The sequence below is a fragment of the Pezoporus wallicus genome, unplaced genomic scaffold (assembly GCF_028554395.1).
Source record: "Pezoporus wallicus isolate ANWC-B61680 ecotype Strahan unplaced genomic scaffold, APGP_CSIRO_Pwel_v1 contig_13784, whole genome shotgun sequence".
NCBI classification, from domain to species: Eukaryota; Metazoa; Chordata; class Aves; order Psittaciformes; family Psittacidae; genus Pezoporus; species Pezoporus wallicus.
Genome location: NW_026642372.1, coordinates 339,508 through 361,584, shown reverse-complemented (window position 1 = coordinate 361,584; position 22,077 = coordinate 339,508). Strand labels below are relative to the sequence as shown.

Genomic DNA, 22,077 nt, shown 5'->3' with positions numbered 1-22,077 from the left:
CAGCTCCATTTAGAGCTCATGGCAGCCATCCAGTATCTGAAGAGGTCCTATAGGGATGGTGGGGAGGGACTCTTCATTAGGGACTGTAGTGACAGGACAAGGGGTAACGGGTTCAAACTTAAACAGGGGAAGTTTAGATTGGATATAAGGAGGAAATTCTTTCCTGTTAGGGTGGTGAGGCACTGGAATGGGTTGCCCAGGGAGGTTGTGAATGCTCCATCTCTGGCAGTGTTCAAGTCCAGGTTGGATAAAGCCTTGGGTGAGATGGTTTAGTGTGAGGTGTCCCTGCCTATGGCACAGGGGTTGAAACTTGATGATCTTAAGGTCCTTTCCAACCCTAACTATTCTATGATTCTATTTCTAATAATCTTTCTGGTTTTGTTCTCATAGATCTCACTAGATCAACACAGGTGTCGCAATGCCCAATATCACATTAAATCTGCTGTCAGGAGACCTGACACCAAATGGAAACCCTTACTTGGGTCCATCAGCTCTTCAGACAGTACTCTGGGAAAACCTGGACTCAGAAGAGGGCTCAGAATATGCAGAAACAAAGTAATGCTTAGGAATCAAATTCTGAGCTCCAGGGAGCCCAGGAAGTCTAGATTCACATCAGAAATCTCTCCCAGCACTGCTCAACTGCCATAATGAAAAGCAGCAAGAAAGTCTTGCGATCTACGTCAGGATGCTCCTCCAGAGCTCCTCATCTGAAAACATGCTCTAATGAACAGCCATTGCATAAAAGGCCTCATCCACCACCTCATGCAGCTCTGTTTGTGTTAGTGGATGAAAAAGTCACAGATCTATTCTGAAGCTATCCAGCAGGCTCTCTTCAAGCTGGTCTCTTACTAGGACACCAAGATCATGGATTCTGCTTTGTCACAGGTGTGAGCTACACCTTGTGTTGCCCAAACCTGCCAAGCCAGAGGCAGCTCTAGGGAATCATGGAAGCTGAAATTTAGACGCCAAGGGGACCTGTGTAAACATGGATATCTATGGGCTGTAGGGTCAATGGGAATTAAGAGTGGAGGAGAGAACTGAGGCTGGTGTTCTGGACGTCAGGTCTTAAAAGCTGCCCATTTCTGTAGATCTGGGGCCTGGTCTTCTTTATTATGAGACAGTATCTAAGGTACTGTGGGAAGACTGGTAACCTCTGAGTTGACACATATGTCACGGTCAAGGAATCATAACGCTAAAAAGACTTATGATAAAATGCAAATGATGAGCATCAACAATTCTAGGCTAGAAGATCACTTGTTATTCTACCCACTGAACAAGATTTTGTAGATCAGCAATTACTTCTTCAAGATCATATGGCAGAGACATGTTACATTCATCATCTGTCCAGAAGGGATGGCATTCTGGTTTCTGGTCTTCTGGCAAGCTCTCGGCTGCTTCTGACTGGCATCTGAAATGAAAGGTAAACAGATGAACTGCTTAAGTAAAATTATATAAAGAAACTGAATACTCAGCGAGGATACATTCATGCATTAATTCAAAGAGAAAGATGATAATAAAAAAGAAATACCACATCTTCTGACCAAATGGATTGTTCATTTCCAGTGGATTTCTGTTGTAGGCTTTGTATTTCCTATAGGGATTTCTCAAAAAGCCAATCACAGAGAAAACTCAGTTAGTGTACCTTTATATGGTGAATTATTTTTTCATTATCTCAGCTGTTATTTAAAGTATGCGATTAAACCATTATCAGATTTAAATGTTCGCCAGTTTCCAATGTATTACTAGATTATTGAGAAAGATTAAACTGAATTTACTGCATTAAGGTCAGGGGGGATAGATTAAACAATATTACAGAAGCCAGACTAGCTTTGTAGATTCTGGAGATTTACAAGTGTATCAACCTGCTTAGCTCTGAAAAAGGCAATATAAAATGAGAAAATTCTATAAAGATAAATGGAAATGGTGGTTAATAACAACTTCCAATGATGAATAGGTGGGCAAAACTTCAATAAAATTAAATTAAGAGGTTAGTGTATGGTAGTCCCCAGAGAAGATGTTTAAATTACAGTGTTTTTTATTAAATGGATTATTCATCAATACTACTGAAGTCTATTCAACTGAACTGCAGCCTGCAGAAGAAAGTTTTGTAAGTGGCAACTATCACATCTCTTAAGATTACGCTATGATACAACATGCTGCATCAAAAAAACTGTCACGGTTCAAGGAGGATTTCTGCCCCTCTATTTTCCCCTCCTCTTAAACAATTTTCATGTTGCTGATTAATTAGTTAATGCTCGCAATAGGCCAAGACACAGAAAAATGCTAAACATCACTATAATTTTGGCATATACTATAGGTCTATGTAGTTCTTCAAAGAGATAACAAGCAAATTGTAGAAACACATTTTTGCCTTTTGAAAGACATTTTTTTAAATTCATGTTCTACAAAGCATATAATTTTGGTCTGAATTCTGAAGTTGTTCTAAACATGTATATGTCTTTCATCTCTGCAAAATGAACTCTAGAAACATTGACACATGCAACTTCCTTGTCTACACTGTCAGCCTTCTGGAAGAGGCTGTTTCCAAATGAAAGATGTCTTCTTCTCTTGGGAATTATTAATGGCAGTGTAATCCCCATGAGAAAACATACTTCAGTTTTACACCCATGTTGGTGTGTGGTTAATTGCCACACCAGCATCCTGGGCACTCAATCCATCGTACATTACACTACAAGGACAGTATTAACACATAACATTCCAATATATCTTCAGCTCTCCACATCAGCCCCTGATAATAGCATCTGTTAACATGCACTAAGTACTATTATGTAGCACATCACTTCATAAATAATAAGATTAGCCGACCTCAGGGCCCTGGGAAGAGTAATGTGTTTAAATGTTCTCATTATTTATTTAAAACAAGAATTAAAGGAACAGAAGCTACTTGTGACAATCCTCTTAGCATAAATATTAAACTGTTTGCATTGATAAGCTGCACTGTACAGAATAACAGAGGATTTGTTTTGCTGGCTGCTTTATAATAGTTGTTATAGCAAATGCAGTTTAGTGTATGAGTTCTGAGAGGTACTTAACTGATTGTACCAGCATGTTCTGAAAACACTTTCCAAATTATAGAGAGGAATAGGAGAAAATTAATATGCAGGGGAAGCTGAAACTAATTACAGCATTGCTCTGTAAGGCTTTTAAAAACTTGCTTTATTTTCTCTCTTGGCACAAAATAATACGCTCAATTTACTGGGTAGCATAAGATATTCCAGTTTAAGCATTTCAATCTCAAAGTGGATAAATTAACCATGTAGAGAATATTGCAGATGACAAATCAAGAAGCTCAGCCAGTAAACGCTGAAGGCATGTTATGTGGTCTGCAAAACTGACAGTAGCTGCTCATGGGCTGTCCAGTCACAACATCATTGTGACTGCTGCCACAGTTACAGCAACACAAATGCCTGAACACTAAACGTGAGGGAATAGCTGTTCATTCCATTTGTGAGAGAGAAACTGAAAAGAGACATGAATAGTAATGAAAAGAGCTCTGAAATGGTGAAGAAGCTAAAAGCTGGTATGCTTCTTCTTTCAGTGAAAAATGTGTTGTTGATAGCAGACCTGTGAGAGAGAATCAGGGTGCAGAAGCAGTCCTCCTTTCCAGATGAGTGTATTACTATTGATTTTAATAAATTTCTGTCAGAGAAACTGTTCCTATAATGGTCTTTAATTTGTAGCAGAGTAACAGACCTGAAGATCCTGCAGAAGGATAGCGGCACCATTTTAAACTGATGTAGAGCATGAAAGGCACTTAAATAACTGCACAGAATTGTTTCAAATTCCTTTGTATCTGGGACAAGATAGCTAACATAAGTAAGCAGCAATGATAACTCAGATTAAAAAAAAATTCCTTCTTTTCCCAGATACCAAAGAACTTATGAAGCTCCAAAAACAGTGGAAACACTGCAAACACTAAAGTATGATGGTAGTAGGAAAGTGCCAAGATTTATAATATTGTATGTTAATTAACATATTATATATCAATTAAAAACTGTTATTTGAGTTAACAAAGTCAAATCTCCAAAAGAGAGTAGATCTAATCTGTGTGTATCATATGCAGAAAATGTGTTAAGAATGGGAATAACACATGCTCTGATAGACAGAACAGATCCCAAATCAAGAGTCATCTTTCATACCTTATTTACAGCAGGAGAATAGAAAAACTCCCATGATATATTTCAGAGCAATTATCCTCCAACACTGATAAAAACACACGCTCACTAATATAGTACAGAAAAGATGATTTGTCTAAAGACATACAGAATGCATGAAACTCCATGGATCCTACTTTCTTGCTAAAACAATGTGCCGGTTCCAGTTAAAAAAAAAGCCCACTTTTAAGGACCATTTATTTACTGTTGTGGTGCATATTATCATCACCTCTCCCCTGTTAACTTCACAGACTTTTGAGCCCCCTGTTGTCTCTTTTTGCCAAATGGACTTTGAGCATTAATATTTACCAATAGCTACATATTAATTTAAATTCACCTAAGTCATTACAAACATTGGTATGACTACCTGTATGACAATACATGATGCTTCCCCTTGGAAGGTGGCTATTTTCACCACAGGCAGGTGCACATTCACTGGGACAGAGAGTTGCCTGGGTAGGGTCCCCTGGGCTGCACTGACATTTTGATGATCAGGGTGTCAGCTACATTAGAGGACACTGATCACAATGCTAAAATTAACCAAGCTAGCTAAAGTGCGTGTTAATTATGAGTATGTAAGCAGTCAATAAAAGGTTAATGCAAAAGTCAAAGGATAAATTTATTTCAGTATTGCATCACTCTACTGACTAAATGACTAACACTGTGCTTTGTTTTTTAATCAATATATTTTACAGTGATGCGTGAGCCATTGATTTGGAAAACAGTCATTCTAACAGTTAAGTTTTGCAACTATTAAGTATCAAGTATCAATATACCTAAAATACTCTTTTTTCAGAATAGATACATTTTTGTTCCATTGTCAGAAACAGGACTGCATATAAGCCAGGAGGTGGTCACAGGTTCTGCTGATGAATGTGATTAATGCAAATAAGTATTATTAGCTAGGAACCTATATAAGGTACTGTGAATTAGGGACCCTGGATTCTATCGCAGTGCTTGAGTGTTTGCTTCACAGAGGTAGAGTCAAATCAGATCAATAAAGGTCAATTTGTGGCTCAGACTGCACAGGTGCAAAAGAGTACGCAGATGATATGAACAGTCCTGTTTCCTAGATGGTACTAATTTAGCTGCCTACCCCTGGCGGTTCAAACACTGATGAAGAACACGTGAACAGACATTCATAAGGTAAGTCAAGGAACGTGGGTCTGGCCATCTTCTGTATGTACTAGTACCTTCAGAAAGGGAGGAAGGGATATTTGCTCTGCATTTGTAAAAGTATGCACCCACCTATACATGCTACTTTATCATTCCTGAAATTATGTTTTACATGGGAAGTATTTCCGCTCTCCATTCATGCTAGGATAAAGGTGCTACTGAGCTGTGGTTCACAACTTCACAGTATCTTTTAAATCAATATCCCAGGTAAGAACAGTGTTCAGATCACCCTACTAAGATAAGTGCATTCGTTAAACCCATACTGACACTGATTAATATGATACAATACTGCTAACGTGCTGCTTTGATAACAGCAAAGCTTCTCTAGACAGTATCTTCCATCCTTAATATTCACAACAACTTTGCAAATGTGGGCCTGATCAAATATGGTTTATTTATTACTGTTCCAACGTAGCTCTGCTGCGTGAACACAGATCCCAATAGCACAGGTAACTGGCACACAGAGCTTTGCTTGCAGGTTTAGATATTTTCATCCTTGTCCTTCAAACCTTTCCTCTGCCTGGAAATTACTATGAAAACTATGTACAGTTACTCTAATCCCAGTCTTAGGATTATCCTATGCCATTTCAAAATGACATTCTTAGTTGCCAGAGCATATGTAAAAGAACACAGTGCATTCTCAGCTATCTGAACTGTCATGCAAAGCACAGAGAAAATATGAGATTACATACAATATATACATATAATTACTCAAATAAGTTAACCTTGAGTTTTCTTTTTCCAAAAGCGTACCCTGTTGACAGGTATGACAAATTTACTTCTGATGCTTAATACATCACAATTAAAACCTGATACCACTTAAGTCAAAGATGAAACTTCCAGTGATTTCAACAAGGGCAAGATTTCAAATGCTTTTCCAGAAATCAATCACAATAGACACAAGCTAGTAAGCATAATAATAAAAACCATTCAAAAGAAACTATGGGAGGAATGAAAAAGGTTGAACATAGCTCCTCAAAGTGAAATTTAGCAAGGGATACTGCATTTAAATGTTTTATCCATTTATAACAGTTGTTATATTATTGGCAATTGTAAGTCAGCTAATACAATGTGGAGTAACAAGATGTGATGTTCTGTAACTTCAAAGTTGCCACAAAAAGAAAAAATGTTTATCAAACTGAATTTCTCAGTAAAGCACAGAAAAACTCTAAAGTGAAAATTCAAATTGATGTTGTAAATACATATTCTTCTTCCATTTTGGACATGGATAGGATTGAGATAAAGTCCTCTAAAAGGACTGAAAAAGTCACCTGTGTTATTCGAAGAACTGAACTTTCGCTTCTCTTCCTGAGAAATTAAAAGATGGAAGGGATAAATGTAATTCATTATAAAAGAGAACGGGGAGAGAAATCTGAAAAGCATTTACTTTCCAATCAGGTGCCTATTCCAGCATTAGCTATTTCAGAAATTACAATATGCCTAATTTTAAGTTTACTTCTACTCCAGGCATTTGCTTGGTCACTGCAGCTGGCAACAAGTGAAAAATTCTAACCACTGATTAAGGTTTAAGGCCATCAAGTAGACTGCTGAGAACAACATTATAACTGGATCTACTTGTTAGCGTGTCCATCACGTACCAGTGGTGATGAATAGGATATTCTGCCAGCCAACCAGTGAGGAACTGCTGACCTCTGACATCAGCCCTTGGAGGGGGTCACATGAAGCCTCCATTGCTCCTACCTTGCCCCATGGAACAATACAGGGGTCAAATGGTAAGGGCGATTATATATGTCGTATCTGAGGCAACCCCACTAGAGCTTTAGTATATCCATAGTCAAATTACAGAGCTCAGCACAAAGCTGAGATAACTGCAGAAACATGCGAAACAGAAGGCTGCTTTCACGGAGGTGGAAGGCAGCTTCCCTTGCCACTGGAGAGAAAGGACACATTGTTCTCAAAGAACAGTGAAATCAAACACAGTTGAAGAAATGGTAACTCTTCCACTGGAAGCCAAATGTGCAGCAGTCATTATGTCACCAGTGCCCTCATTGGCATGGATAGAATTCCAGCCCAGCTCAGCTGTATAAGAGGGAATACTTCTTCTGGAGATCTAATCCAAGACCTGAGACAGTGTATAATATATAAAAATATCAGTATTTCAGTTGTAACTTCACCAAAGTTGAGGGGTTTTAACAAAGTTTGGAAAATGGTGCTTAGTTAATCACTCAGTGTAATACAGGTAAGGCTGGAATGTTTTCTGATCTTTTTAACTCTGTAAAACATACTCAAGACAATATTTACAAATCCTTCACTTGGTATTATGATTAACTGCCATAATTTGTACCCTAAATAGAGTTTACTGAAAAGAAAACCAAAGGATGGAGAAAATGTAAATACATTGAAATGTAACAGCATTAAAAATGTTTCCTTTATATGGCTGCAAATTCTTCATCACCAACAGAATCCTATTTTTTTTATCATGCCCAAACTGGAATTTCTGAAGTTACTGCATTCAATCTAACTCTTAATCCAAATATATTCTTATCTTTTTTAATTAACCAATCAGAAAGCTATGAACCTTGAAGGAGACTATCTCTTTCAGTTGTTCCATGCTTGTCCCTAGTGTGATTCTGCACAATTAAAACCAGGTTTACTCTGTCTTTTAAGAACAAAACAAATTGCATCAATATTTGACTTTCCAAACAAGATTTCAGAAGTACTTGTCCCAGACAGGCAGTGAAATGAAGTGGCCAGATGGAAAGAGAGCAGAGTGCTTCATTCTTTTGAACATCTGATCCCCAGTGTATTCCCAAGGAGTCTGTCCCACTTACATCAAGTCACTGCTGATGTTCTTTCATGTGCTGTAACTACAGTGTGCCCAGCCACAAGTAATGGCTGAGACTGGGACTGCATTTATGGAAGGGACAAAATGAGCTTGTTTCTAGATAAGAAGCTTGAAAACAGAACACTAGATTCTATGATTTACGAAGGGATGGAGGCAATATCAGTTAAATTTTAATCCAAGAAAAAAAATGTATCAGCTGCAAAATATACAAGTAAAAATACACATGATGGCATGTTAGACAATCTTTCATGTCTTCTTCTTTCAAAAGCTGATAATGACTTGTGTCATTTGGCTCTTTCTAGTGAACCAAAGATTACAGTCACTGACCCGAGAGCTTTATGCCTCCAAAATCAGCCATTCCCTGGAAATGAGGGGCTGCTAAAATATCCTGAGGCATCACTGGTGACACAGTAGAATAGCCTGGAAACAGCCAGTGTTATCCTTGCATGTACTTCTACAAAGTGAACCTATGGCAGAGGCCATCTTTTAACACTGGCCTGCATAGTGCATTTTGCTGTTCCATGGAGAAGCAGGAGAAAGATCAATGAAGCTGATGCTGAAAAGGTTTAACTGACAGTTCTATGACCTTCAAAATGCCAGAGTTGCTATCATTACTCAAATTATAAATCAGGTAAGAGAAAAACTTAAATTGTTAATACTTTCCAAATGTTGAAATAACAGCAACCAGAGAACTGGTGGAGTCCAACTGCTAAGAGTTTTCAAGTGGTGCACCAGAGTGTGTTTAACATGTACTTGTAGAAATAAATGAAAACCTGAAAAATTACTTTTTAAAGAATGTTTTGCTTTGCTTTAACTGTAGAGAAAAAAAAAAAGTCTTTTTTTTTCTTTGCTTCAGTATTAATTAAAATCTGCAAAAATATACTTCAGTCTTTCTAAACTATTAAGCTAACAAACTATGGGAAAGGATAAAGATTTGCTGCACAGTATCTTCAGCTATAGAGTGAGGATTGTAAGACAAAGCCCCAAAACCCCAGAGACATTCCAGCTCTGGGTAGAAAGAATGGAAGAAAAGAGGACACAAGAAGCTCCTTTCTCTAATATATTCACCTTTACTCTGGGTGAATTAATAAACAGAAACCTACCCAAAAGATACATCTGATGAGATTATCAATGACGTTCCTCACCACTTCCACCAACTCCACCCTCCCAAAGGGCAATACCTAGTAAATGGTACTGCAGCAACTGTAATACCACCACGAACAGTGCTGGTATCAGATGCAGAGATGAGTTTTTCCTCTCCTTCATGGTCTCTGTCCAACAGGCCTAGAAACTGCCCAGTACAATGCACCAAGTTCTTTCCAGGGACAGATGATGAGCGAGTTGAGAGTCTGTGGGTGAGAATTAAGGGGCAGGCTGGCACGGGGGATACTGTTGTAGGTGTCTGTTACAGACCACCAGATCAGGGTGAGGAAGTTGACGAGACCTTCTACAGGCAGCTGAGAGCGGCCTCACAGTCACAGGCCGTGGTCGTCGTGGGGGATTTTAACTTCCCTGATGTTTGCTGGAAGGACCACTCGGCCACCCAGCCGCAGTCCAGGAGGTTCCTCCAGTGTATTGATGATAACTTCCTCCTGCAAATGGTGGATGAGCCGACCAGGAGAGGAGCGCTGCTGGATCTCATCCTCACTAACAAGGAGGATCTGGTCGAAGCAGTAAGGGTTGAGGGCTGCCTTGGTTGCAGCGACCACGAGATGGTGGAGTTCAGGATCTTGTGTGGCAGGACTAGTAGAATACCAAGTAGAATTGCAACCCTGGACTTTAGCAGGGCAAACTTTGGCCTTTTCAAGCAATTGCTAGGGGAAATCCCATGGGCAAGGCTGCTTGAAGGTAAAGGGGCCCAAGATAGTTGGTTGACATTCAAGGACTGCTTTTTCCGTGCTCAAGATCGGAGCATCCCGACACGTAGGAAGTCAAGGAAGAGGGCCAAGAGACCTGCGTGGCTAAATAGGGAATTGCTGGGTATGCTCAAGTGAAAGAGGAGAGTTTACAGGTCATGGAAGGAGGGGCTGGCCACTTGGGAGGAATATAAGGCTGCTGCTAGAGGATGTAGAAAGGCAGCTAGGAGGACTAAGGCATCCTTAGAATTAAACCTGGCAAGAAGGGTCAAGGACAGCAAAAAGAGCTTCTTAAAATACATGGCAGATAAAACTAACACCAGAGGCAATGTAGGCCCACTGATGAACGGGATGGGTGCCCTGGTGACAGAAGATACAGAGATGGCAGAGTTACTGAATGCCTTGTTTGTCTCTGTCTACTCTGCTGCAGGCAGTCCTGAAGAGCCCTGTACCCCTGAGACCTTAGATGAAGTCAGGTCGACGGAGCAGTTTGCTTTAGTCGATGAGGAATGGGTTAGAGACCAGTTGAGCAATCTGGACATCCATAAATCCATGGGTCCAGATGGGATGCACCCGCGGGTGCTGAGGGAACTGGCGGAAGTCATTGCTAGACCACTCTCCATCATCTTTACCAAGTCTTGGGAAACGGGAGAGGTGCCTGAGGACTGGAGGAAAGCAAATGTCACTCCAGTCTTCAAAAAGGGCAAGAAGGAGGACCCGGGTAACTATAGACCGGTCAGCCTCACCTCCATCCCTGGGAAAGTGATGGAACACCTTATCCTTGGTACCATCTTAAGGCATATCAAGGATAAGAAGGTTATGAGGGGCAGTCAACATGGCTTCACCAGGGGGAAATCATGTTTGACCAATCTCTTAGCCTTTTATGAGGAAATAACACGGTGGATGGATGATGGCAGAGCGGTGGATGTGGTCTACCTTGACTTCAGCAAAGCATTTGACACAGTCTCCCACAGCATCCTCACGGCTAAAATGAGGAAGTGTGGTCTGGATGATCAGGTAGTGAGGTGGACTGCGAACTGGCTGAAGGAGAGAAGCCAGAGAGTTGTAGCCTATGGGGCTGAGTCTAGTTGGAGGCCTGTAACTAGTGGAGTGCCTCAAGGGTCAGTACTGGGACCAGTATTATTTAATATATTCATCAATGATTTAGATGAGGGAATTGAGTGTACTATCAGCAAGTTTGCTGATGACACTAAGCTGGGAGGAGTGGCTGACACGCCAGAAGGCTGTGCTGCCATCCAGCGAGACCTGGACAGGCTGGAGAGTTGGGCAGGGAGTAACTTGATGAAATATAACAAGGGAAAGTGTAGAGTCCTGCATCTGGGCAGGAACAACCCCAGGTTCCAGTATAGGTTGGGGAACGACCTGTTAGAGAGCAGTGTAGGGGAGAGGGACCTGGGGGTCCTAGTGGACGACAGGATGACCATGAGCCAACACTGTGCCCTTGTGGCCAAGAAGGCCAATGGCATCCTGGGGTGTATTAGAAGGGGGTGGTTAGTAGGTCGAGAGAGGTCCTCCTTCCCCTCTACTCTGCCCTGGTGAGACCGCATCTGGAGTATTGTGTCCAGTTCTGGGCCCCTCAGTTCAAGAAGGACAGGGAGCTGCTGGAGAGAGTCCAGCGCAGGGCAACGAAGATGATTAGGGGAGTGGAACATCTCCCTTATGAGGAAAGACTGAGGGAGCTGGGTCTCTATAGTTTGGAGAAGAGGAGACTGAGGGGTGACCTTATAAGTGTCTATAAATATATAAAGGGGGAGTGTCACGAGGACGGAGCCAGGCTCTACTCAGTGGCAAACAATGATAGGACAAGGGGTAATGGGTACAAACTGGAACACAAGAGGTTCCACTTAAACTTGAGAAGAAACTTCTTCTCAGTGAGGGTGACGGAACACTGGAACAGGCTGCCCAGGGAGGTTGTGGAGTCTCCTTCCCTGGAGACATTCAAAACCCGCCTGGACGCATTCCTGTGTAACATTATCTAGGTGTTCCTGCTCTGGCAGGGGGATTGGACTAGATGATCTTTCGAGGTCCCTTCCAATCTCTAACATACTGTGATACTGTGATACTGTGATGAGAAAATCAGTGCACCTCCTATTCCCACAAGAGAATGGCTGTGTGGGCCAGCCTCCATTCCATGTCTGTTTGATTTTTTTTAATTAAGAAATATCACTGCTCTCTATAACATGTAAGGGGTAGGGAAACCCCCCAGAGAAAAACTGAATAAATAACACAGAGTTTGCTGAAAGATGAAGTTTAATCCAATTTAACCTATAGGTCTACAAATTGTTCGCTTTCAGCCCTGTTTCTCAGATGTTTTTGTTTCCTGTTTTTAGAATAATATGTATACAAGCAAAGTATCCTGACAATATGAGAAGCATGTTCATACATATTTATATACACAGCCCTTCATGCCAATACCTGCAAAAAATCCTATCAGTCCAAAAAAGGAGCATTTAGGAGGAAATTTTCAGCACCACAGAATAGATATAGTTATATACTTTTCATGATCAGCAATGGGATGTGAGTTATTCCCTCTATGCTGGGAATATTTGGCTTTGACTTCAAACAACACAGAAATATATCAACCCCAATACAATTTATATTCTCTCAAAAGGAACCTAAAATGCTCTAAGCCTTTGCCGAGGCATTTGATGTTCCATTCCCCTCTGTAGCACTGTATGATCAGCTGTTTTACTTCACTTACCATTCTTGCTTTCCTATGATTTTTTCAGACAAAGAAACAAAATGTCTGCTATACGCTGAGTATAAACACAGCTGACTTGTTTTCCCCAAAGTATTGATTTTATGCACTTTTAAAATTTTCATTTTGTTTGCACAATCAGCTGGGGCATTGTTCCTCTACATTTGCAGAAACACAGATGGAATTGCTGATTTGGAGCCTTTGGAGAGATTTTACAGTATTCTCCAGAATCTAAGCTTCTATTAAAATAAGGTTTCAAGCACTTCTGCTTGTGAAGATAGCCTGGACAATGTAAATTGATGCATGGTTATCTTGTTGAGCCCACAACCAGACAGACAGACGCAATAGGACCAAGGGAGCTGTGAACTTCCCCTATTTATTTTATTGGGTGTTTACCTGGGGCCAGATGCTCCCCTCTGTTGTGCAGAACAGCGTTAAATGACTGAGAAAAAGAAAGGAAAAGGAAATCGAAATAAAAACCAACAAAGAGGAGAAAAGAAAACCTCCACAACCTGCTTCCCAGGGGGCTACAGATGCCTTCCCTTGCCAGTATTAGACTCCTGGAAGATCTGGGACTGAGCCATGCATATGGTACATTTTTCAAAAGATGCTGTATTTTCCAAAAGAATGCCAGTGAAAAGTTAATGATGCTTCTAGCATCATGTACTGTTTCACTTTATCTCTTGTACTCCTTCTATGTGGATGTCATATAGTCAAGGAGAAATGTAAACATTGGGTGGTTTTAGATGACATTGCAGAGTGAGGACTCTCCTCTTTAATGCCCTGTCATTTAAAGTAAGGAATCCCATCTTCCAAAGAACTTCAGGGTTTGTGGGCTCTGGACTTCTGCAAGAAAGCTGAAACATTTTTCTTGTTGAGTGTTTTCTTGTATGTTTTTCCCTAAGACAACTTTTTACAGGACTAAAAATCAACTGCTGTATGAGAAAACCCTGTTATGTGTGAAAATTAATCAATAGAAACATGACTGAATGCAATTATCAGTAACCATATCATTTGATCCTTAAATCAGACTGGGCAGAAATGGGCTATATCTTTGCAACATCAAAGCTATGTAATCCTTTCAGGCCAAAGTGCTTCCTTGTGAAGTGCTGCAAGCTGCTAACACAACCCATCCTCAAAATCTTATAGCTTCCATCAGGACCAAAGCAAGGGTGACACCGAAGGGGCAGTACTGGGGAGCAGAATGGAACCACAAACTTAGATATCTGTAGCAAGTGCTGTGCAAGAAGGACTCTGTGCATGATTTTACATGATAGGGTCCTTTGTTGATGTTTCTTAGGACACAAAACAGGTCCTGTCCCAGGAGCCATACTGTCTAGCTGCTCCGGGACTGTTACTGAAATGCAACTCTCAGCTTCGGTCCATTCCAGTGCATTTGCACATTTCATTAGCCAAAAGAAAACTATGATAGACAGGGAAAGCTGAACAACCACAAGAATATCTCTATTTGCATACTGAAATTAAGATCTTGTTTATCACTATAACTTGTGGTATGCATACATATGTGTACATACATACATATTTCCCTGGAAACATGGATACATATATACTCACACATCCATATAAGAGGAGCTTACACCACATTTTCTAGCAAGAGATACGGCCTTGAACTCCTATGTGGCTTAGGGAACAAAAAAAAGGTTTATTGTGCTGCAGAACTACATTGTCTTCCCTGTGTTGTGCACCTCGGCTGTAGCCTGCAACCAGAATGTTTATGACATATATTGAAACTAATACTATAAGAGCAATGCAATCCTGTGGACTAAAACACAGTTTCCTTTAGGTCAACAAGAGGTCAGACAGAAGCAGGAGAGAACAAATAATAGGGAAATGAGAAAAACAGATACAAGAAAGGCCAGGAGTCTCAAAGAGGGGAAAAAGAAGTTTAGGAATAAAAGAAAGCCTCATGTAACTAGTCACATTTCAATCACTACAGAATTTCACCATGGCTGCTGCTTTATTCAGTGATATTTTATGGATAAATCACTATAAAAATATACCACCGGAAAAACAAATTCCAGTGCTGGCAGAGAAATAGACTTGATGTCCCAGGACATGCTACAATGTAACATATATATATATATATACACACACACACACACATATATACAGGCACAAATAAAAATCATATGGCAACGATATGCTAAATATGCTTCTCTACTTCTGTAAGTGGAGTAATCTTTCTCATTACCAAACAAGACCTCAGAATTTTTTTCTATTTATCCTTTCCCTTTCAAATAACTGAAAACATTATATATAGGTGTTAAATACCCTTTTCTATTTTAACTTGTAAATAATTAGCATTGCCAAAATACAATGTGAATAAATGCATTTCTTATTTTCAACTGCATTAAGGGAAGAAATTCAATGTTATAGTTCATCATCACTATCCCTCCACATTTTGTGGATTGTAATTCTGCAATATTTTTAATGCCAACTAAAATTCCAGTACAGACTGAATTGATGTAAAATTATTAGACAGGGATGCACCTGTCTAATAACATCTGATTCTGTCCTACTTTCACAGACATTATGTCCATGAGTGTTTAAAAAAAGTGCAAGACCCTGATCCATAAGATTCCAACACTGGTCTTGAATTCCCTCAGCACCAGAAAGACTTACTCAGCCAAGCGAGTACCAAAATGCTTCCAGTAGGTAAAACCTAAAACATCTATTGCAACAAATGCATATAGCTTTTCATATCATCTTCCATGGTGTAAGATATATTTCTGACTGCAATATCAATGACTTTAAACCACAGACTAAGACTTTAGACCTTTTAGTGGTGCCAACTCACTTGTTTTATATGCTATGATATATAGTTCTGGCTTTGAGCCACCTCTCACTACTGATGCTTTTGATGTTCTGTTCTCTTTTTACTTTGGGATGGAAAATAACAAATAATGCTGAGTTCTTTTCTTACTCTTGAATTCTTCTGATGTCTATCTTCAGAACTCTTCTAACATCCAATTTATGTCATTCTTTCTCTTTCTTATGCTGTGAATTTCAAACAAAAGAAGGTAACATAATATCATAAGATCTACGGACGATTGAAATGGCCTTCGGAGTAAACTTGAGTTATTCGTAAAACTATCTTGCCTCTACAGAAAGTAAAAAATTGCTTTTCAATAGATAACACAACTACTCTTGAAATTCTTCTTGGGTGAAGTTATTGCTATAGGGAACACTCTAATGATAATAAAATATATGGTGCCAATGCCTTAAGAGCAGTTCAGATGGGTTATTTTGTTAGTATTTGCAAAGCACAATTCAAATTCATGCTCAAAGATCTACGTACTTTTTCTTGATTAAGTCTCTATTATAAAATGGCTACAAAACCTGATTTTTGTTAGTTAAAGAAGCTGACATCTACGCTGATAAACTGGCAATGCTACTCTCACATTATTCGGTCACAGAATTTCCCTTAAAACATCACATCAGAACTCTGAAGACCTCTTATATTAGTTAATCAAGGACCAGATTCAACCCTCTATCAGATCTGAGTAAAATGCATAGTAACATAATTAAATCTCATTTAGCTTAGTGGAACTTTTAAATATATTTCAAGTTCAACACAGGCTTAAAATCTTCACTGTGTAGATGATAAGATGATCTTCACTTAGAGATGATCTACACATCAGTGCTCAATATACATATACATGATTAACTTTTCTTAAGGACTTGAAGTAGCCATTCTATCCCTACCCTAGTACCTATCATCATATTGAGTCCCTACTCCCTATATCACAGTGAACTGTTCTAATTCATTACACAACGAGCATGAATCTTCCATGTGTTATGTTAAGTGATGCAGGACTACGATAATAAACCAGCAGCACTTTTCAGGGATTTCTGCCAAGTAACCTACCTAGTTACCACGCTTTCAGGTTCAAATTCTGTGGATAATGGTGTCATTTTTTGAGCCCAAGGAAACAGAAATCTTCTCTTGCTGGGTGCCGTAAGTTGTCCACCCCTCTGTATTTGGTGCAGATTCATAGGAAAGAAAGACATACACATAATGAAAAGTATCTATTTCATTACTCTCACAAGAGACCTACTGTTTTGTCTTCATTCTGTGTCTGCTGAAGAACAGTTATTTAAACTTTATGAACAGTGGATGGCCTTGGCCTTCCATATGTTTTATTTTGTCTATGAATGTTTTATTTTAGACTCAATTTTTCCTAGTTTATTGCTTGCCAGCTGAACTGCTAGTCATTCCTTTCAATGAACTGCTGATGAAATTTCTTCTCTTCCTCTGTTACAAGAAACACGACTTTCCTGAGCATGCAACACACCTAGTATCCCTCCTACTTGCTTCACTTTTTCATATATCATCATTATTATATTAATCTAAAATACAAAGTATGCGTTCACCTTTTTCTCTGCTTAAATGCCCTAACAAAGACAGGCCTGGCTTAGCCACTTTCTGCTAACAGATACCAATTTGATATCCCTTTTCCAAACCTTAATGACTTTACCAGGCTCAGTTTACTTATTGTTGGCTTGTCTGGGTAGCCAGAGTGAAACACTGGTGAAATCACACTGTAAGCACAGGCTCTTTTCAAGTCCTCAGAGATTGCTACATGGACTTCTTCCCCCTCTTTTTTCTTTTTCCTCCTTACAAAATACTAGAAATATACTGTTCCCTTACATTTGCCTGATAATTTAAAGCAGGTACCAGTTTGCTAGAAATATTTGTAATCTTTCTAATTAGAAGATTTGGAATACATTGAAGAGAACGCCTTTGCATTATGAAAACTTCAGTGCTTAAAATATTAGTTTTCCAGTCTGCCTTTTTGATTTTTTCACTCAGAAACAATGAAGGATGGTATTCTATGCATCTCTGGATTTTCGTAATTAAATTATCATCTACTGATGTAAAAAACCCTCTTGGTAGAAGTCAGCTACAGCTGTGCCAGGAAGCTGTTAGCTGTGTTCAGACACATTTTTTAGTCAACAACTTGCTCAAGAACTTGCTCAAGAACACACACAAAAAGAACAGATTCCATTCTGCATATAGTCAGCCTTCTTTGAGATTTTTAAGTCTGGCACTATGCTGTGCATTTAACTTGTAAAAGACTGAAGAACTCTATGGCCCAATAATGTTTACTTGAATTCTGGAAATTACAAAGACTCTTAGAGTGCTACTATCATGACAAAGGAAATAGAATGATTCAGGTATCTATAGGCCATGTTGCGGATTATTAGTCAACAGAAAAGCTGGTACAGAATTCATTTGACAGATAATATTAACATATAAAGCATGCCAATCAGCATGTTTTTTTTTCTGGAAAATAAATCTTATTGAACAGACTCTTAAAGATTACAAGTTCAGTTACTAGAAGAAACTATGGAGGAATAGGATGAATTGATTTACACTAGCTAGTGAATGGTGTTTTTTTTCCAAGTAGCATTGAATGTCAACAGAACATATACCACAAGTGAGTAATGCCTATCAAGTAACATACAGATAAACATCAATGGGGAATGACTACTAAATGGTGACCCTCATAAGGGATTCCTCCAGAGAGCAATATAGTGGCCAGTATTAATCACATTTTCATCAGTATTCTGAAAGTACATGGCAATGATCTGCTACTTGACAATTTCTGCAGATAACACAGAGACTTATATGGTTAAAAAACATGTGGACAGGATTTAGCTCTGCCATGTCACTTAAGTGATCAGGACCAAATGTGTTATAGAACTGGATGCAACAACAGGGAGAAAGATGACTGAAAATTGATGAGTTTGTGCTTCAAACCACATGCATCTGAAAACAACGTAGGTATTATACTGGACAACCCAAGATGAATTCCCTGCATAGTATCTTATCCTTCTGGTTTTCACTAGGTAGACAAATAACATAGAGTAACATGGAGAGGAACATGGAATAACATTTGCTTCCAGCTTTTTAGAAGTACATTAAAGAGGGCAGAGAAAAGAGATTTTGCAGACAGGTGGAAAATAGGTGATAATAATTAACTCAGTTTGCTTCACTTATCAGATTTAAAACTGATAGACTGAACAAAAATATCTTGTATGAAAGAGCTCTCTTGTCTCACAGAGGAAGCTGGAATTTGAAAAAGAACCCAGAGAAATTCAAATATGCCTGTTTTATTTACAGTGAAGTCAATCACACACTGGGACAAACTATTAACGGAACAGAATATTCTTCATTTCTGACATCTTCAAATCAAGAAAATATTCCTGCCTAGAAACCATGCAGTTACACATCTGGCACAGGGATAAAAGGATAAAATTTAGTAACTTGTGTTAGAAGTCAAAACAGCTGACATAAAAATCCTAAATACAATGATGCTTAAACTTCTACACAGCCGTTCTTTAATGAGCTTACTTTGAGTAAGACTTTAAAAATTCCTTGTCATACATCGTGCTGTAAAATTATACATTCTAATTGGAATGGATACTCCAAGAGAATGAAAGAAAATGTAAGACTTCTATTGTCAAAGCCCCAGAAGTATCAGCTTAGCCTTTGAACTCAATACCACTATGGAGAGAAAAACTCTGAGGCAGGGAATAAAAACCTTTAGAAGTATCCATATTCTCCATTCTATTGCACTTTTTATAGACAAGTATACCAAACTTTTAATATACATAGGTTTAACTGAAAAGAGAATTGAGCAAAAGGTACACACACACACATATATTTAATACATAAATTACATCCCTATATATAAAACTATACAAAATTATTAAACTAATTTCATATATAGTGGTATAATTTATGAAGAATGCTCAAGACATGAAAATGTAAGTGAACAGCACATTTATTGCTCATTTACTTTGTTTCTCGTAAAGCACCTGGAAATGACCAAAACACACAAGGTCACACTGAATCAAAAGACATCATCTGCTTGTTCAAAATGTCATTATGGAAAAATCAGGAAAAAGCATCTGTATTACAGGTCACCTTTCCAGCTCTCACAAACAGACTATTAATGGAGAAAGTCAGTCCTTCACAGTGCATTACAGGACCAAGGTCACCTGGTAAACCACAGGGCCTCACCAGCTACCCACAAGACCAACTTGATTACTCCCAGTAACCTCCTGCCCTTGCCAAGGGACTGATGGAAAGTAAAGTTTTTCACAGCAGATTGCTAACTTGGTGTTCACGCTTTTTAGATGCACAGAAATACAAGCTAAAGTGTCCAAGATTCATCTGATGCATTTAGTTTCAATTACTGTACAGTGCTCACTACTGTCTACTGGAATGACTATGAGCATTCCAATTGTGTTGATAATAATCACAAATTCTCTAAATACAAAGACAGTCTAAACTCAAAGATTATGTCAAGACTCAAGTCAGCTAAAGAAAAGTGGAACTTTGACACAGGTACTTTCATCTTATTCCTTTTCACTGCCATAAACCAAGCAATAGGAACAAATCACCAGGAATTAAGTCTTCTTGAAAATAACCTGTAACTACATGCCAGGCAGTTTTAAGCACTCTCTTTAGAATACCAATAGACTAAAACCATGCTTTCAATATGTGCAACAATTACGAGCTCTGCATGTTTTCTCTGTGCAGAATTCTCCAGCCTATTCCTGTAAGAGCAAGCATTTTGACATAATCATAATCAGCTCACTACAATAAACAAATAACATACAGTATGAAACGTATGAGAACCCAGTGCACTTTCCTTCTGTATCTTAAGTTTGAATAACCAGCTGCATTAGAACACTGGAGAATGTTTCACTGCATCAACAACAGTTTGCATTAAACTTATGGTCCTGGGGAGCCTCACAAAATAAGGTCTTTTAATTTGGCAATAAAAGGCCATGCACTTTCAAATCAGAATCCAAACCTACAAAGAATGCCATAGGCCAAGAAAATAAAGCACACTGAAAAGCAAAAGGAAATACAGAGTACAGGTGTGCTTAGCATATCTGCAAAGTCCCAGAACTGTAATTCTGTGGTGAAATGATTTTAAAACACTTCCTTCAAAGTTTAGAAACTGCTCTGTCTGTTAATGCCTCTTCATCCACTCCTTCATAGATGACAACTGTTTTGAGGAAAGAAACAAGTATTTCTCATCAGTAATCCTAATTTGATCATTGCTATACAGGAACATGGCATAAACAACAGAACCCTCTCTACTTTTCCACAAAAATTAAAGTTGTGACAAATGTATCTTTAGAACATTTTCTTCATTAATTTGCAGCAACCTCTCACTACTTAGAAGCTGCAAGAATCCTCTGTCCTCTAGAGATTTAATGCTAGAAGGTGCTGAACATTCAGTTCTCAGTGATGAAAATGGAAGCTGACGCCTCTCAGCAGCTCATTGCATTAGATGGCAGGGATTGCTCACAAAAAGAATGACAGCCATACCTGAAAAATGTCAGGCAAGGTCCTAACAGCTCAGTCACTGGCTGGCATGCTCCCAGAGCTGGACAACAAAGTGATGAAGACAAAGTAAGCATTGCCTTTTATGCTTACTTAAAAAGCACTGCATTAAAAAAAAAAAGCCTATGAATTTTATGCTTAATTAAAAAGCACTGCATTTTAAAGCTATGCTTATTTTAAATCATTTATATCGTTTCCACTTACCCACAATCTATTCTGAGAGAATGAGCACGGTGATACCAATTTGTCTGTTAGACCTACTCACAGGCACAGTTTCTGTTCACGACATGATGCAAAGAGTGTTAACAGCAATTACCTAGTCATCTTATATTCAAATATACCAGTCTAAAGTATTTGTGAGAATGTCTCACAAAATATTTTAAGTTTATGAATTTCTGTTGAATATTTGCCATTATACCTTATAGTTCCTTAAAAGAGTCTTATTTCCCCATTTAAAAAATCTGCTGAGAAGTAAGGTCATTCCACAGCTAGCATGTAATTCTATTTCAGATTTAAACTTCTTAGATGGAAAAAGATGCACAGTCCCAGTCTCATACTAATTCTACACTGCCTTAATCAGTTTGATTTATCTTTAACCTTTTATATCAGCTTTGCAGTAGCATAATTGAATTGAATTCAATGGTTATTGCTATTTACACCTAATTAAGGAATCAAGCCCACAGAACTTCTTTTCATGACTCAAATACTTTTTCCAAGGCTCCATTAAAACTACATGCTTTCAATTCTGTGTGTTTTTATGCAGATACATGACACACATACACTTTAAACAGTTATGCCACTGACAAGAACTGATGCTATTTAATCTGGGTTGTTTTCTCCACTGACCCACCCCCCTCCCCCAAAAGGACATTTGGACTGTTTAATGCAGTCACATTGGAGTACAGCATGATCTCTGCTTGTAAGAAATTTCAATTAGTTATTCTTTGCTTTCAGGT

The 22,077-nt window shown here is 38.8% G+C and overlaps 1 protein-coding gene across 4 annotated transcripts in view; it reads right to left on the bottom strand.

The window, feature by feature from the left end:
- Positions 1–352: 352 nt before the first annotated feature.
- FTO (FTO alpha-ketoglutarate dependent dioxygenase) overlaps positions 353–22,077 on the bottom strand; it is a 245,058-nt gene continuing 223,333 nt past the window's right edge. For all 4 annotated transcript variants that reach the window (XM_057429577.1, XM_057429573.1, XM_057429579.1 and 1 more), the window contains one exon: positions 353–1,408. In XM_057429577.1, the coding sequence (XP_057285560.1) occupies positions 1,258–1,408 (151 nt within the window). In that variant the 3' untranslated portion in view covers positions 353–1,257. The remainder of the gene's footprint in view (positions 1,409–22,077) is intronic.